Source organism: Photinus pyralis, unplaced genomic scaffold (assembly GCF_008802855.1).
Source record: "Photinus pyralis isolate 1611_PpyrPB1 unplaced genomic scaffold, Ppyr1.3 Ppyr1.4_LG4, whole genome shotgun sequence".
Classification (NCBI taxonomy): Eukaryota; Metazoa; Arthropoda; class Insecta; order Coleoptera; family Lampyridae; genus Photinus; species Photinus pyralis.
Window position 1 is genome coordinate 32,921,628 of NW_022170511.1, and position 21,194 is coordinate 32,942,821.

A 21,194-nucleotide genomic window follows, 5' to 3' on the forward strand; every position below is an offset into this window, starting at 1 on the left:
AATAGCTTAAGGCAAATCCCGGAACTCTTAATAAGGGTCATTTCTATAAAGGGTCGTTGCCTCTAAGTGCTCAGTGTTTTATTCAGTTTATTTCAGAAGTTTTTGTGTTTGTGTGAGTGATTTTTTTTTGTGGTGGTGAGAGGAGAGTACATCTGAGGTGTTGCCGTTAAAGCGTTTTCATCATAAAGGTAACTTTAGGCACTAAGAATAAGCAGTGTAGTCTTCCGCAGTTGTTTACGTATACTTATCTCGAATAGATATTAAAGGCATTGTTTAGTTTAAGTACCTGTATTTAAACATGATAAAGGTGTTTCGATGTAAAGGGACCATAGAAGCTGCAAATAGACGGAGATTCCGACGCGCGGGTAGGTTAGGCAACAGTACTAACATACGCCAGCGGGTGTAAGGGTGCTTAAACCAGTTTTTAGGGGAACTTTTCGAAAGAAAAATATCCCTTATGTGATGGTTTAGTCTATCTGTCCGTCTGTCTGTTCCTCTTCTAACTGAGAACGAAAAGAGATGGCGATTCGCCAATCGATTTCTACGAGTTCAAGGATCAGTGCTATTCAATATGAGCCGGATCAAAAGTCTGCTTCGCTAATACTAGTGGAAAAAATTCCCCTATTGAAATCGTATGCGATTCTTCGTATCTTGTTAGTTTTTTTGCGCGCTAGCTGGGGACTCGCCGACAGGGGCGTAATCGGGGCCTCTAGTTTGCCTATTACACGCTATTTTAAAGTAGTGAAAGTACACTAATTTTAGTTTTTCACACTTTATTTCTGTACGTTAACACAAAAAAAGAAAAATATGAAATATGGGAGTCCCGGAGAAAGCGCTTTTATCGTCTTAAACTAATATCCGAATTCTAACCGGTGAAAAAGTAATAGAAGGAGTAAAGATGGAAATAATAGGCCGACAAAGGGTACAAAAGAGTAACGATGAAAAATAAAAACGTGCTTTCAAGAAAACTTACAAGTAGAGGAAAACGTGAAGTAGGGGGAAATAAGATAATAGTCGCGGATTTAACGTGGGAAAAGAAGAGGGAAATTAAGAGTAGTAAAGGAAAGTTAAAGGGAAATGGGATATACATAGAATATAGATGATGAAGAAAGAGGGATAGATGTTGGATGGGGATACTGGATAGAAGACGAAGGAATACAGAAGGAGTAAAAAAGAAAAAGGGCTAGTAAGAACAGTGAAGCACAGATAAAGAACTGTCACGTGATATATAGGCGATAAGGTTTCAATCATGTCACAAATACAGCCAGTAAAGTGACAAGCGGCAGGAAACGTAGTCTGCTCTGCCTCTGTCATTGGAAAATTAAGGTTTCAGGACGATTTTGGGTAAATATATTTTTTAACCCCCCCCCCCCCCCCCACACACACACACACGCACTTGCTCTCTAATAAGTATATAACCCGATTGCCACGTGTTAGAACAGTAAAGATACATAACCTCATACGCGGTATTTAGGGCACCTACTAAATACAAATAAATAATGGGGCAAATGCGCAAATAAGAGAACGTGGGAAAAACTGGAAGGATGAAGGTATTATAAATGGATAGGTATTAGGGCTAAACGGAAGGGCACATAGGAAATAAAAATGGAGAAGAAAAGGATAGCGCCGGGACGCAGGGCGGTAAGGTTCGAGGAGAGAAGTGAAAGAGAGAGCGAATTAATAAAAGAATGCTTAACAACAAGGATGAACGCAAAGTACCTGCTATGGGGGAAGAAAAAAGTAAAGGAAATGAATATGCACTGCCTATAAGATCGAAAGGAGGGGATGATTAGAAGAAAGGATAGAAAATGAGCTGAGAACTTTAATGTACAAGAACCACAACAGAGAGCAAAGATAGACTATTAAGGGGGTGGTTACCAAAATACTCATGGGAGGGAAGTAAGAGTATTAAAATAGCGGCTAGATTCAGATATGGGAATGAGGAACAGAGGAGAGAGGGAAGGAGGCATGAAGACAAGAAGAAAAAAGAAAACGCAGAATCTGTGGAAAAGTAGAAGAGGGCATAGAAAACAGACTATATGGAATTGCAAGAAGAAGAAAAGAAAAACACGAATTTTAGATTAGAGGTTTTGCCATTTTAGCGACAATCGACAAATAAAGTTGGTTGACGTATTAAACATTTTTAAGCGTTTGTAGGAAAATGAAAGACATTCTGGAAGGGCGTATGTATTAGGTATTTTTATTAAATCTGTTCGTAATACATTTTTTTAACTAATAAACCCACCAGAAAACATTTCTTCTTTTTGGGGTAGTGCGGTTTATTCTTGGCGTAACTATTTAATAATAAGCGTGAACTTGTTATATATTCAATATTTGACAAAAACCGAACTGTTTCCGAAATTATCATGCTTTTTGTGTAGGCATATACCAGAAATTTGGATGATGGTTGATAAAAAATTTGTAGTGGCTAGAACAGATACCAGCCGCACACTTGTGCGATTCTGCCTTTTTATGTCCAAGAACATGTGTACCAAATTTTGTTTATATCGGTTCAGTCGTTTAGCCTGAAGTGAAATGGGAGTACAGACAGACAGACTGATCGACATCATCGAGATTTTGTTTGATTCGGATTTCCGGTGCATTTCCGCAAAAAAATGTGGGGGATAATTTTTTACCCCAATGCTTACTAACTTGTGGGTGGTAGGTAATATCATAGACTAAAAAAAATTAGTCCATGGTAATATATAATACGCTATCGATCTCTTTTGAGCAAGAATTTTTTAACAAATCTCCAAGGAAGTGTACTTAGGTAAACTTTGTTGTACCTAGTATATACATATAGGTACATACATAATTCATCATTTGTATACTAGATAGGTGCCTAAAAAGCGATATAAGGTACACGAATAATCAATCAATCAATCAATGCATCTCCTAAATGTTTAATAACAAAAGAAAGTTGTATAGTTTTCGACAAAGTACACGCTTCACTGAATTTTGGAGGGTATTATAACGCAAACGATGTCTTGACTTGTATCTTCAGAGGTCTTATTTGCGAGGGCCTCTGTATCCAATTGTAACTCCCATTTAACGTCGACAGTAATCTGCAACAAACTGTGTTAGGTAACTTTCCTCACTTTAGCTCAAACTGCACGACATTAACCTTAGGATATCTTTGAAGTACCGGTAGTTGAGCATTGTAAGTGTACGTCTCGCCTGGTTTCAATGGGCACGTCAAACCACTATTGATACAACCGTCACTGTTGGGTAGAGGAAAATCGACTGGCATCGACATAACAATTCCATGTACTACTGCCTTAATCTTCTTAATTTCCTGCTCTGGAACCGAGTTTGGTTAACGCCATAAGACAGTGGTACTCAAAAAACTTACTGGGAGAGAATTTGATTGCGATTGAGCAGTTTGTATTGCGATGTAAGGTACATCTCGCGTCAGCGTTGTTACATTTTGACACTTCGAGACCTACCACTGTTCCTAACGTTGATCCTGAAATTAATAGAAAAATGTTAGTTTATTTTGAGGATCAGCAGCTACTGGCTCATCTATCTTCAGTTTCTAATTGCCAACGTACTGTTAATACCGAAAGACATAATAAAAATAAACTACCCCCAAAAAGACCTATACTATTTCTTATCATTTTTCTTATTTCGTATCCTGGTGGCTTATTAACTCAATTCAATCACACCCAAAAAATGTATCTTCAAACTTGGGCCTTTGAACATAAAATTATACTCAAAGCGGGAACTCAAAATTGGAAGTCTTTGGGCAATCAAATATCAAAAGTTCAAGTACCTAGTACAGACACGTGGAGAGAAAACGGTGGACGCACTTATTTAATTAATTTTATAGTTCCTATTAAAAGTAAAATTACCAAAAGAAACAACCGACTACTTTATAAACCAATTCGCTGAAAACAGGACGTAGGTGATTATCAGCGAGTGATGTCAGGCAATTAAAACATTTACTAAAGTTTCAGTCTGGATGATTTTACTACTTTTTTTACTGCTTGCTTAATTGAACATCACGTACCATCATACAATTTTTCATTTAAATATATACTGTCTTGTCCTCACTGTAGAATATTTGAAATTTATAATGACAGGACCGCCGAAGGGCACCGGATAAGTGTGAGCAGTTATACATGCTAAAACATACATACATTTATGGATTAGTCTCACTTTCTCGTTTTGTATTAATAAGTATGAAAATAAATTCAATTCAAAGAATTCTAAGGAATCTGAAATCAAAGGACCGAAAAGTACGACGAAATAAGAGATTTTGAAGAATATGAAGTTTGAAACATCGGACGAACTAAAAAAAGTGAAAGAATTTAAGAAGTCGAAAGAACTGCTGAAGACATTGAAGGACCAGAATCCGAATAAGTCCGAGTATCCGAAGCGTCTTGTTGAAGGATCGAAAAAAACAAAAGAATCCCAAATTCAAGAATTCTAGTAACGGAAACAGCCTATGGGAATTTGAATAAATCAAACTTTCGAAAAAATCGGAAGGATCTGATAAATTAGAAGGATCGGAATCGTGCGAAAACTCCCAATGGTTCGTACAATTTGAGAAATTCGAAATATTCGTAGAAAGGAAGAAATTTGCATTTAACGATTCGTAAGGAGAAACAGAGGAATGGATGAATGATCTACAGTCTGCAGAATCTACCAAATACGAAGAAATGAAAAATGTATGGGAAGAATTCGAAGAAAGGAAAAGGGAATCCAAATAATTTAAGAATCTGAAGGATTTGACGGACCGAACAAGCTAAAAAAAACAACTAAAAGGAGTTGAAGAATCGAATGAATCTCAACCTTGGAGTCTTCAGGATCCCAAGAACCATGAGGGAAAAATCTGTAAATTTGTGAGTCTGAAACGGAAGAAAAAATGAGAGACTTGACTATCGGAAAAATTTGAGGATTGAAAAAGTTGAAGAAACTTAAATATATTTTTTTACAAATTTGATCAAGAATCCACCTGCAAAATGTCATCGAAATCGGTCCATTCATTGTAACTCGTTGTAATTCGTGCTAACGGACACACAGACAGACACCGCAAAATTATGAACTCGCTAGGAGCTCCTTAATAATCAATCCATAGTATGTTGGAGGAATTCCTACATCGTCTTCTGTTAGGATTAGGATGTGGCATTGGCAATACAGTGAATTTATAACTTTCAGTAGGTAAGTAGCGTTACATAGCTACCGTTTCATAAGAAAATTACATCGATCAACTTTGCCCACTTAAAAAACAGTAGCGATGTTGTAGTCGGATTAAAGGATCTTTGAAAATATGCCTTGCCACTGTTATAAAGAAAAATTTCCCTTATAAAATATCCCTTATTATAGGATTTTCAATAGCAACCCGCAATACAGCGCAACGGTTTGAAAATAACGAAATTTTTCTTACGTAACCCAGAAACATACCTCTGTGGATAATCGCTACCACTTCCTGAAATCATTTACGTCAAAAAACTAACTATATGAATATATATTTGCATGTCGTGTGACGTGTTGTCGTATTATTGTCATCGTTATTACTGTAGATTATAATCTTCGTACTAAAATGTTCATACTCTATCCCATGGATTATATAATTATATTTCCATAGTCAATGTCATACTTGTTTTTATAGACCCATTGTTATAAAATTATTGTTTTTATTTCTGTTTCTTTGGTAAATAGTAATTTAGGCTCAATGCTAAGTAAAAAAGTAAGAAATAAATTAAAATTAAGCCCCCAAAACCAAAAAATTTTGGATTATTTTACGCAAAAATCGTTGGTAACTTTACCACTAATTCTATGCAGAAATTTGTGTATAGTCTTATCGTAATCAAAATGAGACCAACCCAAAAAAGCTTGAGAAAGGTATGTGGCCAGTTGGTACCTCGGTTGGTACAGAAATAATCATTATCAACGCAAGGCAGTTAATAGTGAAAAAAGTATATGGCACTTTTCTTAAAGGTACTTCCTAATTAATAATTTGAAACTAATGCCTCAAAACTAGATATATTTTCGATCCATTAATTGCAAAAATTAAATTATTCAATTATCGAAATGAAGAACGATTTCCGTTTGCACATCAGGCATCAGTCCAGAAAGTATTCCAGTAGGTAACTATACTACCAAAAAAACTAGCGCATTCGACTGGAGGAAATCGAGGATGTCCACAAAAGCGCTGATCAAACAGCTAAAGTGATTGTGGTTTTTGGAGGCAAATCGTCCCGCGCAACTTACCCAAAGTTAACGCTAACTTTTTCAATCCCTACAAACGCAAAGGCAATTGTAACACCATAACGTATTGTAACACTGAATAGAAATAAAATCGAAACATTATTGTGACGGATAGGTATTGATGACACTTACGTAAACTATGACAAAACATAATTACTTACCGCAGTCGTAATAAGTCGATTCACTAACTGTTATAAAATACAGTAGCGCGAATAAATAAAAAAATAATCGTCTCATTATAATAAATTAATACACTTCGATCGAGTCGTGTGCGTCTCACAAACTGAGGACGTTATACGGGAGTCAATATCGCAATGCTACTGTCGTTGTATGTGGAATGATGACTTACTCTCCTATTATTTCATTAAAATTTATATTGACAGTGGATATACACGGTACATGTACCTATACACGTTAGAAAAATGAGATGGCACCTGCAGCTTGCTATTGATGGTATACTTCATGTTTTATACACGTTTAATTGGTACAATTAATCCATTATAACTTACCGGATATGAGCGATTTGAATTAAAGTTTCCCATTTTTTAATTTGAATGCCATGGGGAGCGTTCATTCCCAAATTTAGATGATAGCCGTTTAAAAAAATATGCCAAGTTGTTGACAGAGCAGCTTCGCATTGCCCTACCCTCGACCCTTAAGGGACCGTTATGTGAAAATGTACATAGAATCATTAAATGAGCTCGTCCATATGAAGAAATATTGTAAATAATTTTTTGTATCACCGTTACTTTCCGCAATAACCGACTGTCCCAAGGTAAATGGGACACATTAATTAAGTGACATTCAAATATAAAAGGTTACAGAAATGGTAGTCACACAGTGTACCGCAACTCACAAACGAAATGACAGCTACACCCAAATTATTCGTCTCGCTCCCATAAATCATCCCCTGAAGCTGATATCTTTTCTAGTTAAAAATGGTATCTAGCCCACTATTTTTATTAACGTCCTGTTTGGAATTGCATGTCTTTGTTATATTCGGATAAAAGCGAAATTCATCGTTTTTTAAATTAATAATTGTAATTAGTTCGCGATAGTCGATACCTTCTTTTATGATACGTTCTCTCTCAAATACCTCGGACCGGGCACCACATTGTTGCGACTTCAGGTGATTTTTTTTACTTTCGTTTGGGTTTATAGTTTAGATAACAGTTGTATGACGTTACGGCACTCAAAATTCAGATATAATTTCGGCAATTCCTGCTCCCCATTTTAACCTAAAGAAAAAATAAAAACACCTTTGGATAGATAATTAAAATCGGCATTAGATGTCACCAAAAAGCGTGCCTAAGTCGTTTTTTAAAAGTATAAAAGTTAAATAAATCTATCAAGGTAGTAAAAAATTGGTTGGCCATGATTTATCTACCGCATTTGTCACCTAATTCTTTGATTTAACTGTCATCTCTAATTGAATAATAATAAACTATAGGGAAGAAAAGGTCTTTATTGTAAAATCGTTTTATACTGGGAATATAATACACGGCGAAGTTCGTGATTTATTATTTTCAGCTTGATGACAGGCAGTGGCGGACTGGCACGGCGGGGCGGGTGGCGATTGCCACCTGGCCTGTAGATCATAATGGCCCGTTGGAAATTTATAAGTATGTGCTGTATTTAGTTTCTTGCACTATTAATAAATTATTAACAAGTTTCTCTAATTGGGGTTGATGTTAGGTTGTTAAAAAATTCTGTTTTAATTGAAGTGTTTTACAATGAATTTATAATTTTTTGTCGTAGCATGAAAGTGCTGAAATACAATGATAGGCGACGCACCTCGTGTGGATTGTATATTTTGTTACTTTTAATTATCAGCTGCAATTTAAAAAAAAACTGTATGGTAATTGATTTTCGAGAAAGGAGTACTTTAAAATGTTTTTGTGGTGCACCTCAGAGCTACCCCCCCGGCACCTTCATTACTACACTAATACTTTAATGGCTTAATGGCCCTTAAGTACCCAGTCCGCCCCTGTGTATAACCTTCCTTTTTTACCAAAATTCGACTACACCAAAATTTCTCGGGAAAACACTTTTTCTTATTAATTTGGGCGCGTATAATCCAAATCAATTCGTACTTTTTCGATCAGACTTCTCAATCAAAAGTTATAGACTAGAAACCAATTTCGAAAAAAAAATTCAAAGGGCTGTAACTTTTGAACTAGTAGCCCAATCTTGGAACTGTTTGAAATTATGGATTCTACAGGCCACATTCTATAAGAAAATTTTTTCCGGTTCGATCTGAGACAATTTTTTCTTCGGGCCTCAAAAAAAGGCAGTGTATAACCTTCCTTTTTTACCAAAAATCGACTACAACAAAATTTCTCGGGAAAACACTTTTTCTTATTAATTTTGGTGCGTAGAATCCAAAACAATTCGTACTTTTTCGATTAGACCTCTCAATAAAAAGTTATGGACTAGAAACCAATTTCGAAAAAAAATTCAAAGGGCTGTAACTTTTGAACTAGTAGCCCAATCTTGGAACTGTTTGAAATTATGGATTCTGCAGGCCACATTTTTTTTTTCGGGTCGATCTGAGACAATGTTTTTTCGGGGCTCAAAAAAGGCAGTGTATAAGACAGGCCAATCTTTTATAGTGTAATTATTTCACCCTTTCGTGGATAAAGTGGGATGATAGTCAAAGGAACGTTTTTTTGTAGTAGGTACCTAGCAAGTGCGACACGTCACTCCATGGTCAACCCCTTTTTTACCAATTTTTAGGATTTGAATTTAATTTTTAGGCTTGCATGAGACCTCACAGTTGCGTATTTTTATGTCATCCGATAGATAGTTTAATTATATATCCGAGAATGTTTTTAATTTTCCCGTAGGATGAAATGGGGAGCAGGAATTACCGAAAATGTATTTTCCCATGTTATTTCCCTATGTCCCGCCGTTAACTTGCCACACTGTATATAATGACTGATGTTATAACTTAAACTTAAAGTTCTTGTCATTGATACCTAGTGTTATTACCTACATGAAGTTTTTGAGTTTATTTATTGCATTGATTATTGTTGTTAAAAGCTAAGATGGACCTTTTATTCTCTTCAATCAATCATGGTGCAATAAACCTCTCGCCAGGAAAGATTGCCGGTCATAGAACACTTGATCCTGGTCTAATCTATGTTTTTCTAAAGATGTGAGCGACTTCTGGAATAGTATCGTGTCAATGTTGAACAGAAAGACGTTCCGTTCTACATTGGCACGATTCTATTCCGGAAATCGCTCGCATCTTAAGAAAAACATAGATTGTAAATCGACACAAGGTGTGCTGTGACCGGCAATCTTTCCTGGCGAGAGTTATATGTTGTTAATGGTGTAATACTGTTGGACATTAAATTATTATTGTGTGCCTTTTGTTTTCTAATTTGAGTGAAAAATTAAGCGTTATTCAATGTCATGAAATTTATATTTTTGAAAGGAGTCGTAAGAAATAGTTATTTGTACAGAAGAAAGTGGATTTCTTCTCAAGTTTTACACATAATTTTTTCTGAAACTACAATCCAAATGGTAAAATTATCGTATGCAATAATGAAATTTGACACACAGCAATCTAGATACGAGTACGTTTCAATTTTAAATGTCATGATTAAGATTAATGATTAACACAGCAATTGTTTTTTACTTTTCTCACTAGAGAGGAAAATCACATTTTCTTCGCCCTTTTTAGAGACGAAAATAGTTTCAGAAAATAAATTTTTACTATTCTTACCCCATACAGCAGAGTATTGCAATGACATTGACATTAGGACGATCTGTAATTGCCTCAAGGTACAATATAAGCTCTTATGACAATGTCTTGTTGCTTACAGTGACATGTCCACGAGGCGCAAAATAAAGAAGAAAGAAAGAGAAAATTAACTTTTCTTTGATACCTACCATCTATATCTTAGAATATGGAATATAATCATAAATTTGCTATTCAGTTATCTAAAACATTCTTCTTCCTGTGCAATACTTGAACCATAAATAGAAAACTATTATAAGAATAAATATCTTTATTATAAAATTATTTTTAAATACAGAATTTAACATATTCACGTAGAAAACAAATTTTTCATTATTCACTTAACATTTTATAGTGAAAAGTTTTTATACAGTATTGAAATAGGCCTTCCTATAAATGTTAAGATAAATTCATTGGTTGTAAAATTGCATTACGCCAGCTAATATGTCTATAGCCTAAAGAAAAGTTAATACTCTCCAAATATTGCACAAGTTGTAAAAATTTTTTAAAAACACTGCAACAGCAAACGACTAGTTCTATTACAAAATATTCAAGTGTCAATTACTGCATACAGAAAGTGCATCTATAAGATCTGCAATCCAAACGTGACAAAATGAAAAGCGCACAGCTTGGAAAAAGACGTAAATTGATACAATAGTTTTTTTTCAGAATCGATAATTACATTAATCAAGCACCTTTCTCGAATGATTTGTGATATGGACGAGTTTGATATTAGGACGAATTACACTTGTATACAATTTTACAGATGCTTGCGAAATAATGTACAAATTAACAAAAGTTACCGACTTACAGGTTACAATACATTTTTTTAATTATTTCAAACATATTGCATATAAGAAAAATGATTACAGATCAACCAAAAATTCACTAAACCTTAAAATACGACATAGATCTGCTATTTAACTAAACTTCTTAGGTTGTATAGAAAAGTAGTCAGAGGGCGGTTATTGTAAATTAGGCTAAATTTCTGCGCGCCCTGGCTAAGTTTTCTGTACACTAACACGAGAACAATCGGAAGAAACACTTGGAAGGCAAGCAAGAATAAACTTATTAGTAATTATAACAAATGGAGGAAGAGATTTGCAGCATTACATTTATCAACATTGTAAATGATGATGAAAAATATATGAAAAAAAGAAGTAGTCAAGAGAATGATCACATAAGGTTAAATATCACAAGTACATATATCACAAACTGTTCGGATGACTACATAATGGCAGTGCTGCAATCTGCATTATCTCGTCATAACGCTCTCTGTGTAACAAGAAAACAGTTTCTACAAAAAAATAGTTGCATGTTAACTTGTAAAGGGCAAGAGCTTGGGGGAGGGGGGTAAGCAACTGTCGACAATTTGATGGCAGTGACAACACTTCAACAGCATTGTATTATTAAAGACTGCTAGCAGAATTGAGCAAAATATGAAAGGATTGCGTTATTGCTTAAGTATAAGATGTACTTGTGACAATCGTTCAGACTTTACAAATGTATGAGGCAAGAGGCTGGGATAAATCGGTATGGGTCGCGAAATCTATTTGTGTGTAGCCGAATTTCTCAACGATATTGTTAGTAAGGAACTTATCACATACAAAATACCCTGTATCCCTCTCTTGAAAGAAAGCAAGTACTCGAAAATGCACAAACTAAAATAGGTACAGTAAAATATACAGGGCAGTTGATAACCTTGAGGAAGTTTAGATATCTTCTAGAGGATAGGATGTTCCTAAGAAGATAAAAACCAAAATCAAACTTATTTTTGGTATATAAACGGTGCCCGGAAATTAAGATTTGTCAAAAATGATCAATTATGGCTATCTTTACAGATATTACGTTTTTTGTTCTCGCCGCTATGCCTCTTTAAATTTATATTAGTTAGAGCTGTTTGTTTCTTGTATTTTCATTGGTAATAATTTCACGGCATTTTTCGGTCTTTTGTTTCCAAGGCACTCTCTAGAAAATTAAATAATTCGGATTTTTAGTCAAAACCTAATTTAAAAAACCATAGCGTGTGATACTTATTTTTAACCAGGGAACCAGCATATAGGAATCGAATTAAAAATGACATAATTTTGTCAAAGTACCGAGTTCCGTGACAACTCGAAATTTACATAAAAAATTCAGAGTTCTGATGAAAATCTTAGAGAGTAGAGGCCAGAGAGCGAAAACACGACTAAATCTAAAGTCATATTGGCATTAAACTGAAAATAATTTATTCTCTTCAAAACTCTGAATTCTGAGAGAAATCTCAAAACTGCCTGCCATAAATTTAAAGGAAATAAAGGTGCGCCATCCGATATTCCACTTAATGTGTTTAAGGGGGTGCTCAAGATCAATTTTGAATTTTTTACAAATTGTATTGAGAATTCTTATTGGTTTTTCCTAAATTCCATCCAGTTATGATATTTTTTTCGCAATTTGGGCTCCCAGAATTTTGAGGTTTTCTTGGAATCCAAATCAGATTTCTATTTTTTTTCAAAAGAGGAATTACATACCCTTGAGAGTGCCTGCAACACTATCATTTTAATTTTGTTTGATACTTGGACATAAAGTCAGAGCCAGACTTTACTGTACCCACTGTAGCTTGTAGTGACGATAGATTCGACTAAGTGCATTTTAAAAACAAATAAATCCGTTTAATATGAAAATGTACTTACCTTAAAGGGGCCACGTGATCCTATAAGCATGAATGAACTTACAAGAGCAGGAGAAATAAAAGAACAAAGAAAAACATTTTGCCATGATGGAACAGGTGGTTGTCGAAATGGGCGAGATTTGAAGGCAAATGGAATGTAAGAAATCTAGACTACTGTAGCCAAAGATTCACATTAGTGTCTAAGGTTGCGTTTTTAATAAATTAAATTTTCTCACCCTAACACGTCCTCGGGATCTCAAACGGAAAAACACAAAAAATTGCTAAAACTAAGTCTTGGAACGAGTTGCCTTGTGTTTTCCAATTCTGACATAAAACTAATGCCATCTGATCAGGTACAAAATTTAAACTCTTACGGATAAAAAAAAAAAGAGGACAACTAACCTCATTAGAAAATAATCGGGAAAAATTTCACTAAAGTCAGATCTAACCGAAAGTTGTGCACGTAACGTTTGAGCAGTATCGTCGCACTAACTATCTTCGGCATTTTGATTATTGTACATCTCCGAATACGTAGGAAATTTAGCTATTTCGATTTTGGGTTTGACCTTAAAACTGGGAAACAGCCCCATCTGATTCGTCCTTAAATTTCTACCTTTGCTGAAACCGTTCCAGTGGTTACCCGCGATGGCGATCACGTCTCCGATCTTGAGCTGTATCTCGCCCACTTGAGGTTCGTGCGGGAAAACGGCGACACGATTGTTCGCCGTTTGTCCGCCGTAGTAGTAGACGTCGTCGAGCGATCTGAATTTCGACGAAGCGTCAGGGTAATAATTTTGCATGATTTCGTACGCTATCCGGCATACCTGAAAGAATACTTGAAGGTGTCAGTGAAAGACGCGAGTGGCGTTACCTGCGACGAGAATGTACAAACTAAATAATCAGTCATAGATAACATGTGTATATCTAAAATAATTCCTTGCAAGGATGTATCGGAATATCGACTAGCTACAGCAGCAGTTTTGGATATTTTTGGATCGCCTAATATCTCATAGTGTCTGTATTTGGCTTTGGCGTCGGCGATTACTTTCGGGTCGTCGGTGGCCAAGTAAATTCTTCGCTTGTCCACCTTTTTCTTCAGTTCCAATTGGTTGTAGTATTCGTCTACTACATTCATGTATTCTTCGATTCCGTGGAATGCAGCTTCGGTGCCAACCTTATCTGTTCGTCTAACGTGCACTCTGTAAAAATGATAGATTTTAGAATAAATTCGGTCTTCTTTGCAGTTAAATTCATGAAGTAAAGGTTAAATTATTCTCATTTACTTATATCAAATATATACAGTGCCCCCCCTCCCCCCTAATTGTTTGGTCGTCACTTCTAAATGACAAACAATTTTCAAATTGAATTATGAGCTTCTTGGCATCAGCCCTGCTAGCGTGGATACTAATTTCTGACATAATTTTAGTTTCGAAAAATCAAGGGGTGCTTTAAAATTTCCAAAAAACTGAATAAACGTACAAAAGTCCTAGGCCTACTTTAATTTTTTTATGTTTTTTTATTTTTTAACCGGATTTTTCTAGGAAATCCGAAAAATGTTACTGAAAAAAAATGTTCAAAATAGAATATAATGGCCGTGTAGCAAATTGCATCAATTATGTTGGTGCAGGATGAACGATTATGTATTACTTCTTATGAGTAATTAGAATTGATTCTGTCTTATTAAGCGCGTTGATGCCATTGTCTTTAAAACAGCGTGTGTATAAACAGAAAAGATTCTCCATGAAAATTAAAGCAATATAATATTATAATGGTACAATTCACACATTAATAACATCTGGTACGAAGGTCATTGGTACTAAATAACACCAATTGTGGTTTAATAAATTTACATAACATAAATTGTTTGTTCTCGAGTGTGGAATGGGAATTTAATTAACTTAACAAATTTCCTCTATAACACAGTTTGTGTGTACAAAATTGTTTCTCGAAAAATTATCTTAATCTTTGAAGAAAATGGATTGTAGAATTTTCATACACTGGCAGTATACGAATACAAATAATAGTACACTAACAAGCTGTAATGTACTTATAACATTAAAATTTTTATGAACATTACGTACCTACAGTATTTTTTATTGATTTTTTTCTACATTTCCGCAGCGATAAAATATTATGTGGCAGTAACATGTTTTTATGACAAACTTAAACTTTGTTAAAGTAGGAATATTGTTTCTAGTTTCTACCTTGCTTACATTCACAATGACTTAGGGACTAATTCAACCACTCAACACAGAAAGGATGTTAACAATAGACCACAATTAAGGGTGGAAAATCAAAAAATGACACCTGGAAATAAAAACTAAAAGTGTGGTTACAATTTCAAATGCCTATCCGAAAGTCCGCCGTTCATATTGAAACACGTGGCTATTATTAGCCGAAAAAAATCGCATCAATTCAATGAAATGGGAATAAGAGGGAAACTGTTAAAGATAGTTAATATCAAAATATGCCAATTTTGATCCTCTATCAAATGCAATAGTAAAAAAATGGTCATTTCATTAAAAAACTGAGTTTTTAGTTTTTAAAATTTCTTAAAATTGGATCTCCAAAAGAAAACCTCACTTTTCTCTATGCATTGGTAAAAATGGGTCGCCATAACTATAATCGTTTTCAAGTACTCAATTTTCAAGGCACCGTTTGCATCCGCCATTTTTTTTTAAAAGTCAAAATAACTTAAAAACCATACATTGTGGATAGACATTATAGGAGTTGTCATTTAAAATAGCGAAATGACTAACTACTTCCGGAATTTCCGGAAATGCCATCATTTTGAAAATATTTTACATCGATTCGAACTTCAGAGTAACTCTTAAGTACACATTTTCAAAAACCTACCTATTTCACTTTCCCAGATATGTTTAACTAGAGCTCCCAAAAAAACACCCTGTATGTCTGTTTTGAGTGCGATTTCAGTTAATTTTTGTTAACTGGTAATAAAGCAAGCGATTATAGCTAAGCGGGGACGAAAAATCTTGGTTTCCCTCAGAACCTCCAAGGCTATGAACATTTCCGATATCTTATACAGTATGTCCAAGACAAGAATAAACAACATGGTGAAATAGGAAAGCATAAGAGATATACAGTCTGCTAAATTAGAAAACAGTTGCGCATTATAGGTTTTGGTAAAAATGCTGTTTTAAGAAATTTTCGAACTAAATATGTTGTTACCTGCTTTTATTTCCAATAATTTCGTTCCTGTTCGCTATAGAGCGGAATAAATGTAAATTTTCCTATGTTGACCAAAATATGAACTCAACACACTGTTCAGAAACTCATTTTGGAAACGTGTCTTCAACATCAACAATTTTGATACTTTTAGGCATGCATCTACTTACACTTTACTTTTATTTTTAATTCACTCAAACTTTGTTGCCTTCTGGAAAAACTTTCGATCAAAAGCACATGATATCACACTTTTGATCTCTATTTCCTTTGCAACAAAATATTCGTGTAAAAATAAAATTATCCAATTAAAAATCAAGCTCTTGTGTATTTACACTCGAAAAATATTTTGAAAATCAGGAAATCTATGTTTTCAACTAAACAATTGCTTATTTGAAAAAAATCCGTACTTGGTTACCCCTTGACACTAAAGTTTTTTTAAAATATAAGTACTTGTTACACAGCAAACAGACAGATTAAAAACTCAGTTTTTGTCTAACTCAATAATTTTTAAATTCAATTGTTTTAACTTATCCTTGACGTTATTTCGCGATAAGAATGAAAAACAAAAATCTGCAAAAGAAATGTGTGTTTCTTTGAAAGCGCATTTAAAAATACTTAAGATATAACTTTTTGAATGTTTATTGCAAAATATTCCAATCATCTGTAAACTACATTGTTGAATCGAGGTGAAAGAAAAAAAAAATAGGCTTTCTAATGACGTATCAGATGACCTATGGATGTTGCAATTTAAAAATATTCAAGATGGCGGTCGTACTCAAAAACCATGTGTCAAAAAAAATTTTTTAACCTCAAGATATTTTCAAATAGGTAATTTCAAATGGAATATATCTTAGTATATATCTCAAGCGATTGGAGCGTGAGAGCGTTGGTTCCATCTTTAATAGAGACCCTGTATACTAAAGTTAAATTTAATGACCCTTGAAAAATTCGGCTCTCAGCGAAACGCTTATTATTGGCGCACAAATTTATCCATTTTCTATAACCAAGCGTACAATAAAACAAATTATGGGTCCTTATCTGCTCATTTTAGTACCTCTGCGACCTTGCGTTGTCATAAATTAGACTGATAAGTTATCTCTAAGCTAATGTGGGACATGAGAATGGTATAATGTATATTATGTTGATGCAAAAAAAAATGAAGGTCATGCTGAAAATGTTCTATTTGGGAAAGATAATTTTTAGATTAGGTTGTTGGTTGTTATGAAAAATTATGTAATAGACAGCATAATGGGGCATGCAAACAAGTCAAAACTACAGTCAGACAAAAACCCTCAAATGGATTAAAGAGACATAAATTTATAGTTAACGCAATCTCTACCCAAGACACGGATGCCACCCACTTTTTTAGTAGAAGGAGTTAAAGCTTCTGAATTATTGCTCAGAAACTTTTTCAAACAAATCAAAATTAAATCTTTAAACAGGTGCAAAGAAAAGACAATAGTAAAGAATTTTCCGTCTTACAATTACAACAAACCTTGGAACCCTGTACTCACTATTCATAAATTCTTACCCAACAATAGGCCTTTGAAAATTTAAATTCGTAATCGCATTCTGCATAAGCAACGATGTCTTTTCCTGCGGCCGAAGTAAATACTTCAGAATTTGTCCCACCCACCAAACAAACGGATCACCATGTAGTCTTAGCAGTCGCGGTGCGAGGTCTTCGGGAATTGCTAAAGGCAAAAAAGGCGGTCTTGGCGAGATCGAATCGATAATTGGCAACGTTAAAACCTGCACGTTGCCGTAACCTGAAGCACTCGATCATTAGAAATGCACCACACATCGAATTTATCCAAACCTGGCCAGTTAGTGACAGTTTCCCCATCCGTCGACATGCAAGATTCGCTGATGGGCTGGAAGACCTCCTCCCAACCGGTCTTGTGATACCTCCACCCCTTGGATTTTAATATTAACGTACGTTGCGTTCCGTATGCCACCATAAAACAGTATACTACATGATGCAACTGACACCCATAGCCACATCCCTAACGCAAATTTAATATACTTTTAATAGAACATCCTGTACATACATACAAAAATCTTAAGTTTGTTTTTTAGACAAATTAAGTGTAATCCCTTTAAGACATGCAAAAACTTACAGGGTATCTCAAAAAAATAGTATTTTTGTTAATATCTAGTCAAATTGTTTTACTGATTTGACAAACTTTGCAAGCAATAGGGTCGATTTTAGTTGGAACACACTGTAGACAGCCGACAAGTGTATTACCTTATTCAAATTACAGACCAACTTTTTGGCCTTTTTACAGTCGGTCGGGTTCTGCAAAAATCGAAACCTCGCCTGGACTAAATTACTCAGATCATTAGCTTCCTTTTCCCGCCATGTCGCGTACCCGTCTACTTCTGCCAGCTTTTCCAGATCATTCAGTAGAGATCTACAAAGATTTGCAGTTATCCCAATTTTAGCTTGCGCCGAAAACGTACTGTTTATGTTGCATTCCTAAATTGACAATCGACTTGACAGCGGTTTGTAATTGAGATTCTTGGACATGATTTTGTAATTTTTTAAGTTCGGAGTGCATGTAATACCAAAACTCTTGTACGCTATTCGACAGCCGTCTCCTCAAAATCTCATACTGCATACTCGGATCTTCCTTCTGATGGATGTATCCTTCATCTTCGTCATTTAAAGTTCGGTCAGCTTTAATTAACCGATGTTGAAAGTTTTCTAACGCTTCTTTCTGGTCCGGTTTTAAATTACTGCAAGTATAATAAGGGAGTATGCAACGATTTCACTTAAATAGATACGTACGCTACACTGATTCCTTTGAGTACCTCTTGCAATTCCACATTTTGCTTCCGAAGCACGTCCAAATCAGCTAAAGCTCTGTTCAATCGGTCGGACGTAAGTGTATCTGTAGACGTTGACAAGTGATTTGTTAACATCGGTATAATTGTAAATAGCAAAATGATTATCCATACTAATAATAAAAGGGCTAACATTCGATTCCATCCTATTACATTTAGTTGTCTCAAAATAAAATTCATTTTTTCTACTTAGTATAGGTTATGTATACGATATTAGTCTTGGTACACGTTGATTCATTTTTGGATAAGAGTTTTGGGCAAGATTTTCAAAAACACATTTTCTATGAGCCACTACTTGACGATAATAGAACTTTTTACCAAATAATTATCTACCATTTTTTGTATACAGTGTAAAATGTGAATGGTTTTGTTGGCAAGTTAGAGACTAAACGTGATTTGGTTCCTTTACTATTCGTGTATTGGCAGAACTTAAATTTGAATTTAAAAGACCGAGTATACAGCGCGTCCCGAAGTTTCCAAGTATAATTTTATAAATAAAAAAAAAAATCAAAGCCAATTTGTTGTTAGGTAATCGAAGTTTAAAGCGGTCATAAAAGGTGATCTACAATTGCTGCATTTCTGAATTTACTCGGACCCCCTGCCTTTAAAATGTTGAATGTGGGGCTTGCACCCACTAAAACCCTTCTCCCAATCCCCCTGTGAGGCTCCACTCCGCAAACCAAGCATTCTTCTGGTTGTGTAGTTGATTCCATTCATTTGCCCTTTCACATGCCATTTCTACGAGAGCAACTGTTTGCTTTTTCTCTGATAATGTCCTATGCCTTTATTGCATTTATGGTGGATCTTTGTTGAATCCGTATTTTATTGCATATATCTTCCTCCAATCTTTTCCTAAAGGATCTTTTCGAATATTCTGCCTGAGAAATCCGGTAGTGTAATTAGTCTATGCTTTTTTTTGCGTAGATAAATTAATGAATGAGTGAATATAAGTATATACCGTGTGTCTCAGGTTGAACGCATCATAGGCAAACAGAATTAATGTATTTTTTCGCGAAGGATCCAAGAGGCTTCTTCTGAATACCTCCTCCATTTCTTCAACTGCACTACGGAGTATTTGGTATGTACCATAATTCAACCGAACTAACTGAAATAATTTAAACAACAATTGTAACCATAGTAAACCAAGGTAAATTAAATTTGTACCAGTGTCTACAAAACGAAATAATTAAATATCACCGCACATCCTTCGCTTTTAGTACAACGCTGTATATTTGACTGCCTATACATTATAGTAACATTGGTCAGGCTGAATAGGTTGAATGCTTTGCGTATATTTAAATCTGTGTTTGCAGTTTGCATTGAATAACGACCTTAATTTTTCCGTTCCCTCAACGCATTGCGTCTTTTGTTGTAATTTAGTTAGATTTAGACCACTTATTCCCGAATTGAGAGTGCAGTTTTTGTAGAACTTGGAATTGTGTCGACTGATTCCATGTATCATTTACCTTAAGCGGCCCCTACACGATCAATATTTACGTCAATATATTGCACAATAATTTACATTGTACAATAGTATTGAGCGTCTGTAGGGCACATTGAAAGATTGCGCAATATATTGAGTCAATCAAAAACTGTTTGATTTTTATTGTGCAATCTAGTAAATCAATGAATATAGTAAATATTGCTGCGTCTGTTGGTAATATTGTGCAATACCAGTTCAGTTCTGTGTTAACAGAGTAGGAATAAACCGACCATGGCTACAAATAAGGGGAAAGATGAAGAAAGAAAGTGCATTTTAGAATGTATCGAGGTGTATCACTTGGTTCATTAATTCTTATAGTTCATTTGTCAGATTTTCATGAGTGTACTTAGTTCTTTTTTTAAAGCATTCCTTCATCCACCTGCGCTTCTTTTTTCCTTTGCTTTGAAGCTATAACTAAAGCCACAGATTAAATACTAAAGCTATAGCCACACAACTTACTGTCTTCTTATAAATAGGGATCCTATTTGTGATAATGATATCATATTACCTATTGAACTCATGTGGTTGTGGTATATTTAATTTAATTTAAAATTTTAATTTAATTAATTTACAATCTTTGGTGCCACTTAATATAATGCGACTATAATCCTGGATCCAAATTTCATACGTTTTTAAGATATTTTTCTAATTCTCTCTTTTTGTTCGAAATGCCATTGTATTTGTATTACCTTATAGGAAAATATTAAATAAGTTATGGCATATAATAATAATAATAATAATAATATTGCCTTTATTATTCAAAAAAAAAACAAAAAAACAAAGATTTATTCCAGTACATTAAGGGCGAAGTTCAGCACTGCACTTAACCCCATTACTACATGTATTACTAGAGGAGAAAAAAAAAGTATTCAACTAAACAAAAAAAAACAAAGAAAATAAAGAAGAGGTACTTACTTTAAAACCATTAGCTCTTACTACGCCAACAAACCATTATTTTGCATTATTTACCCATTGATTGCTAGGCCACCTTTTATTAACGAAAGCAACTTCGGTTTGAAGCAACTTATTGACATACTTTTCAGAATATCCGGTAGCTGATTATAAACTTT

The 21,194-nt window shown here is 34.6% G+C and overlaps 2 protein-coding genes across 3 annotated transcripts in view; one reads left to right on the forward strand and one right to left on the reverse strand.

Moving 5' to 3' along the window:
• The window catches only part of LOC116168386 (ATP-binding cassette sub-family G member 1-like), a 59,795-nt gene that overhangs the window by 3,328 nt on the left and 35,273 nt on the right, over window positions 1-21,194 (forward strand). The gene's annotated exons all lie outside the window — the stretch shown is intronic.
• Window positions 2,884-19,029, reverse strand: LOC116168385 (alpha-(1,6)-fucosyltransferase). 2 transcript variants are annotated; one of them, XM_031484186.1, is made up of 10 exons: window positions 18,586-19,028; window positions 18,258-18,533; window positions 18,043-18,208; window positions 17,614-17,800; window positions 17,326-17,563; window positions 13,480-13,807; window positions 13,222-13,432; window positions 3,353-3,466; window positions 3,125-3,300; window positions 2,884-3,065 (listed from the first exon to the last, which is right to left on the reverse strand). In XM_031484186.1, the coding sequence occupies exons 1-10, from the start codon at window positions 18,819-18,821 to the stop codon at window positions 2,949-2,951; spliced, it is 2,049 nt and encodes a 682-aa protein (XP_031340046.1). In that variant the 5' UTR covers window positions 18,822-19,028; the 3' UTR covers window positions 2,884-2,948. The 2 variants fall into 2 exon arrangements, with proteins under 2 accessions (XP_031340046.1, XP_031340048.1); XM_031484188.1 differs by lacking the exons at window positions 2,884-3,065; window positions 3,125-3,300; window positions 3,353-3,466 and having other exon boundaries at window positions 10,346-13,432; window positions 18,586-19,029.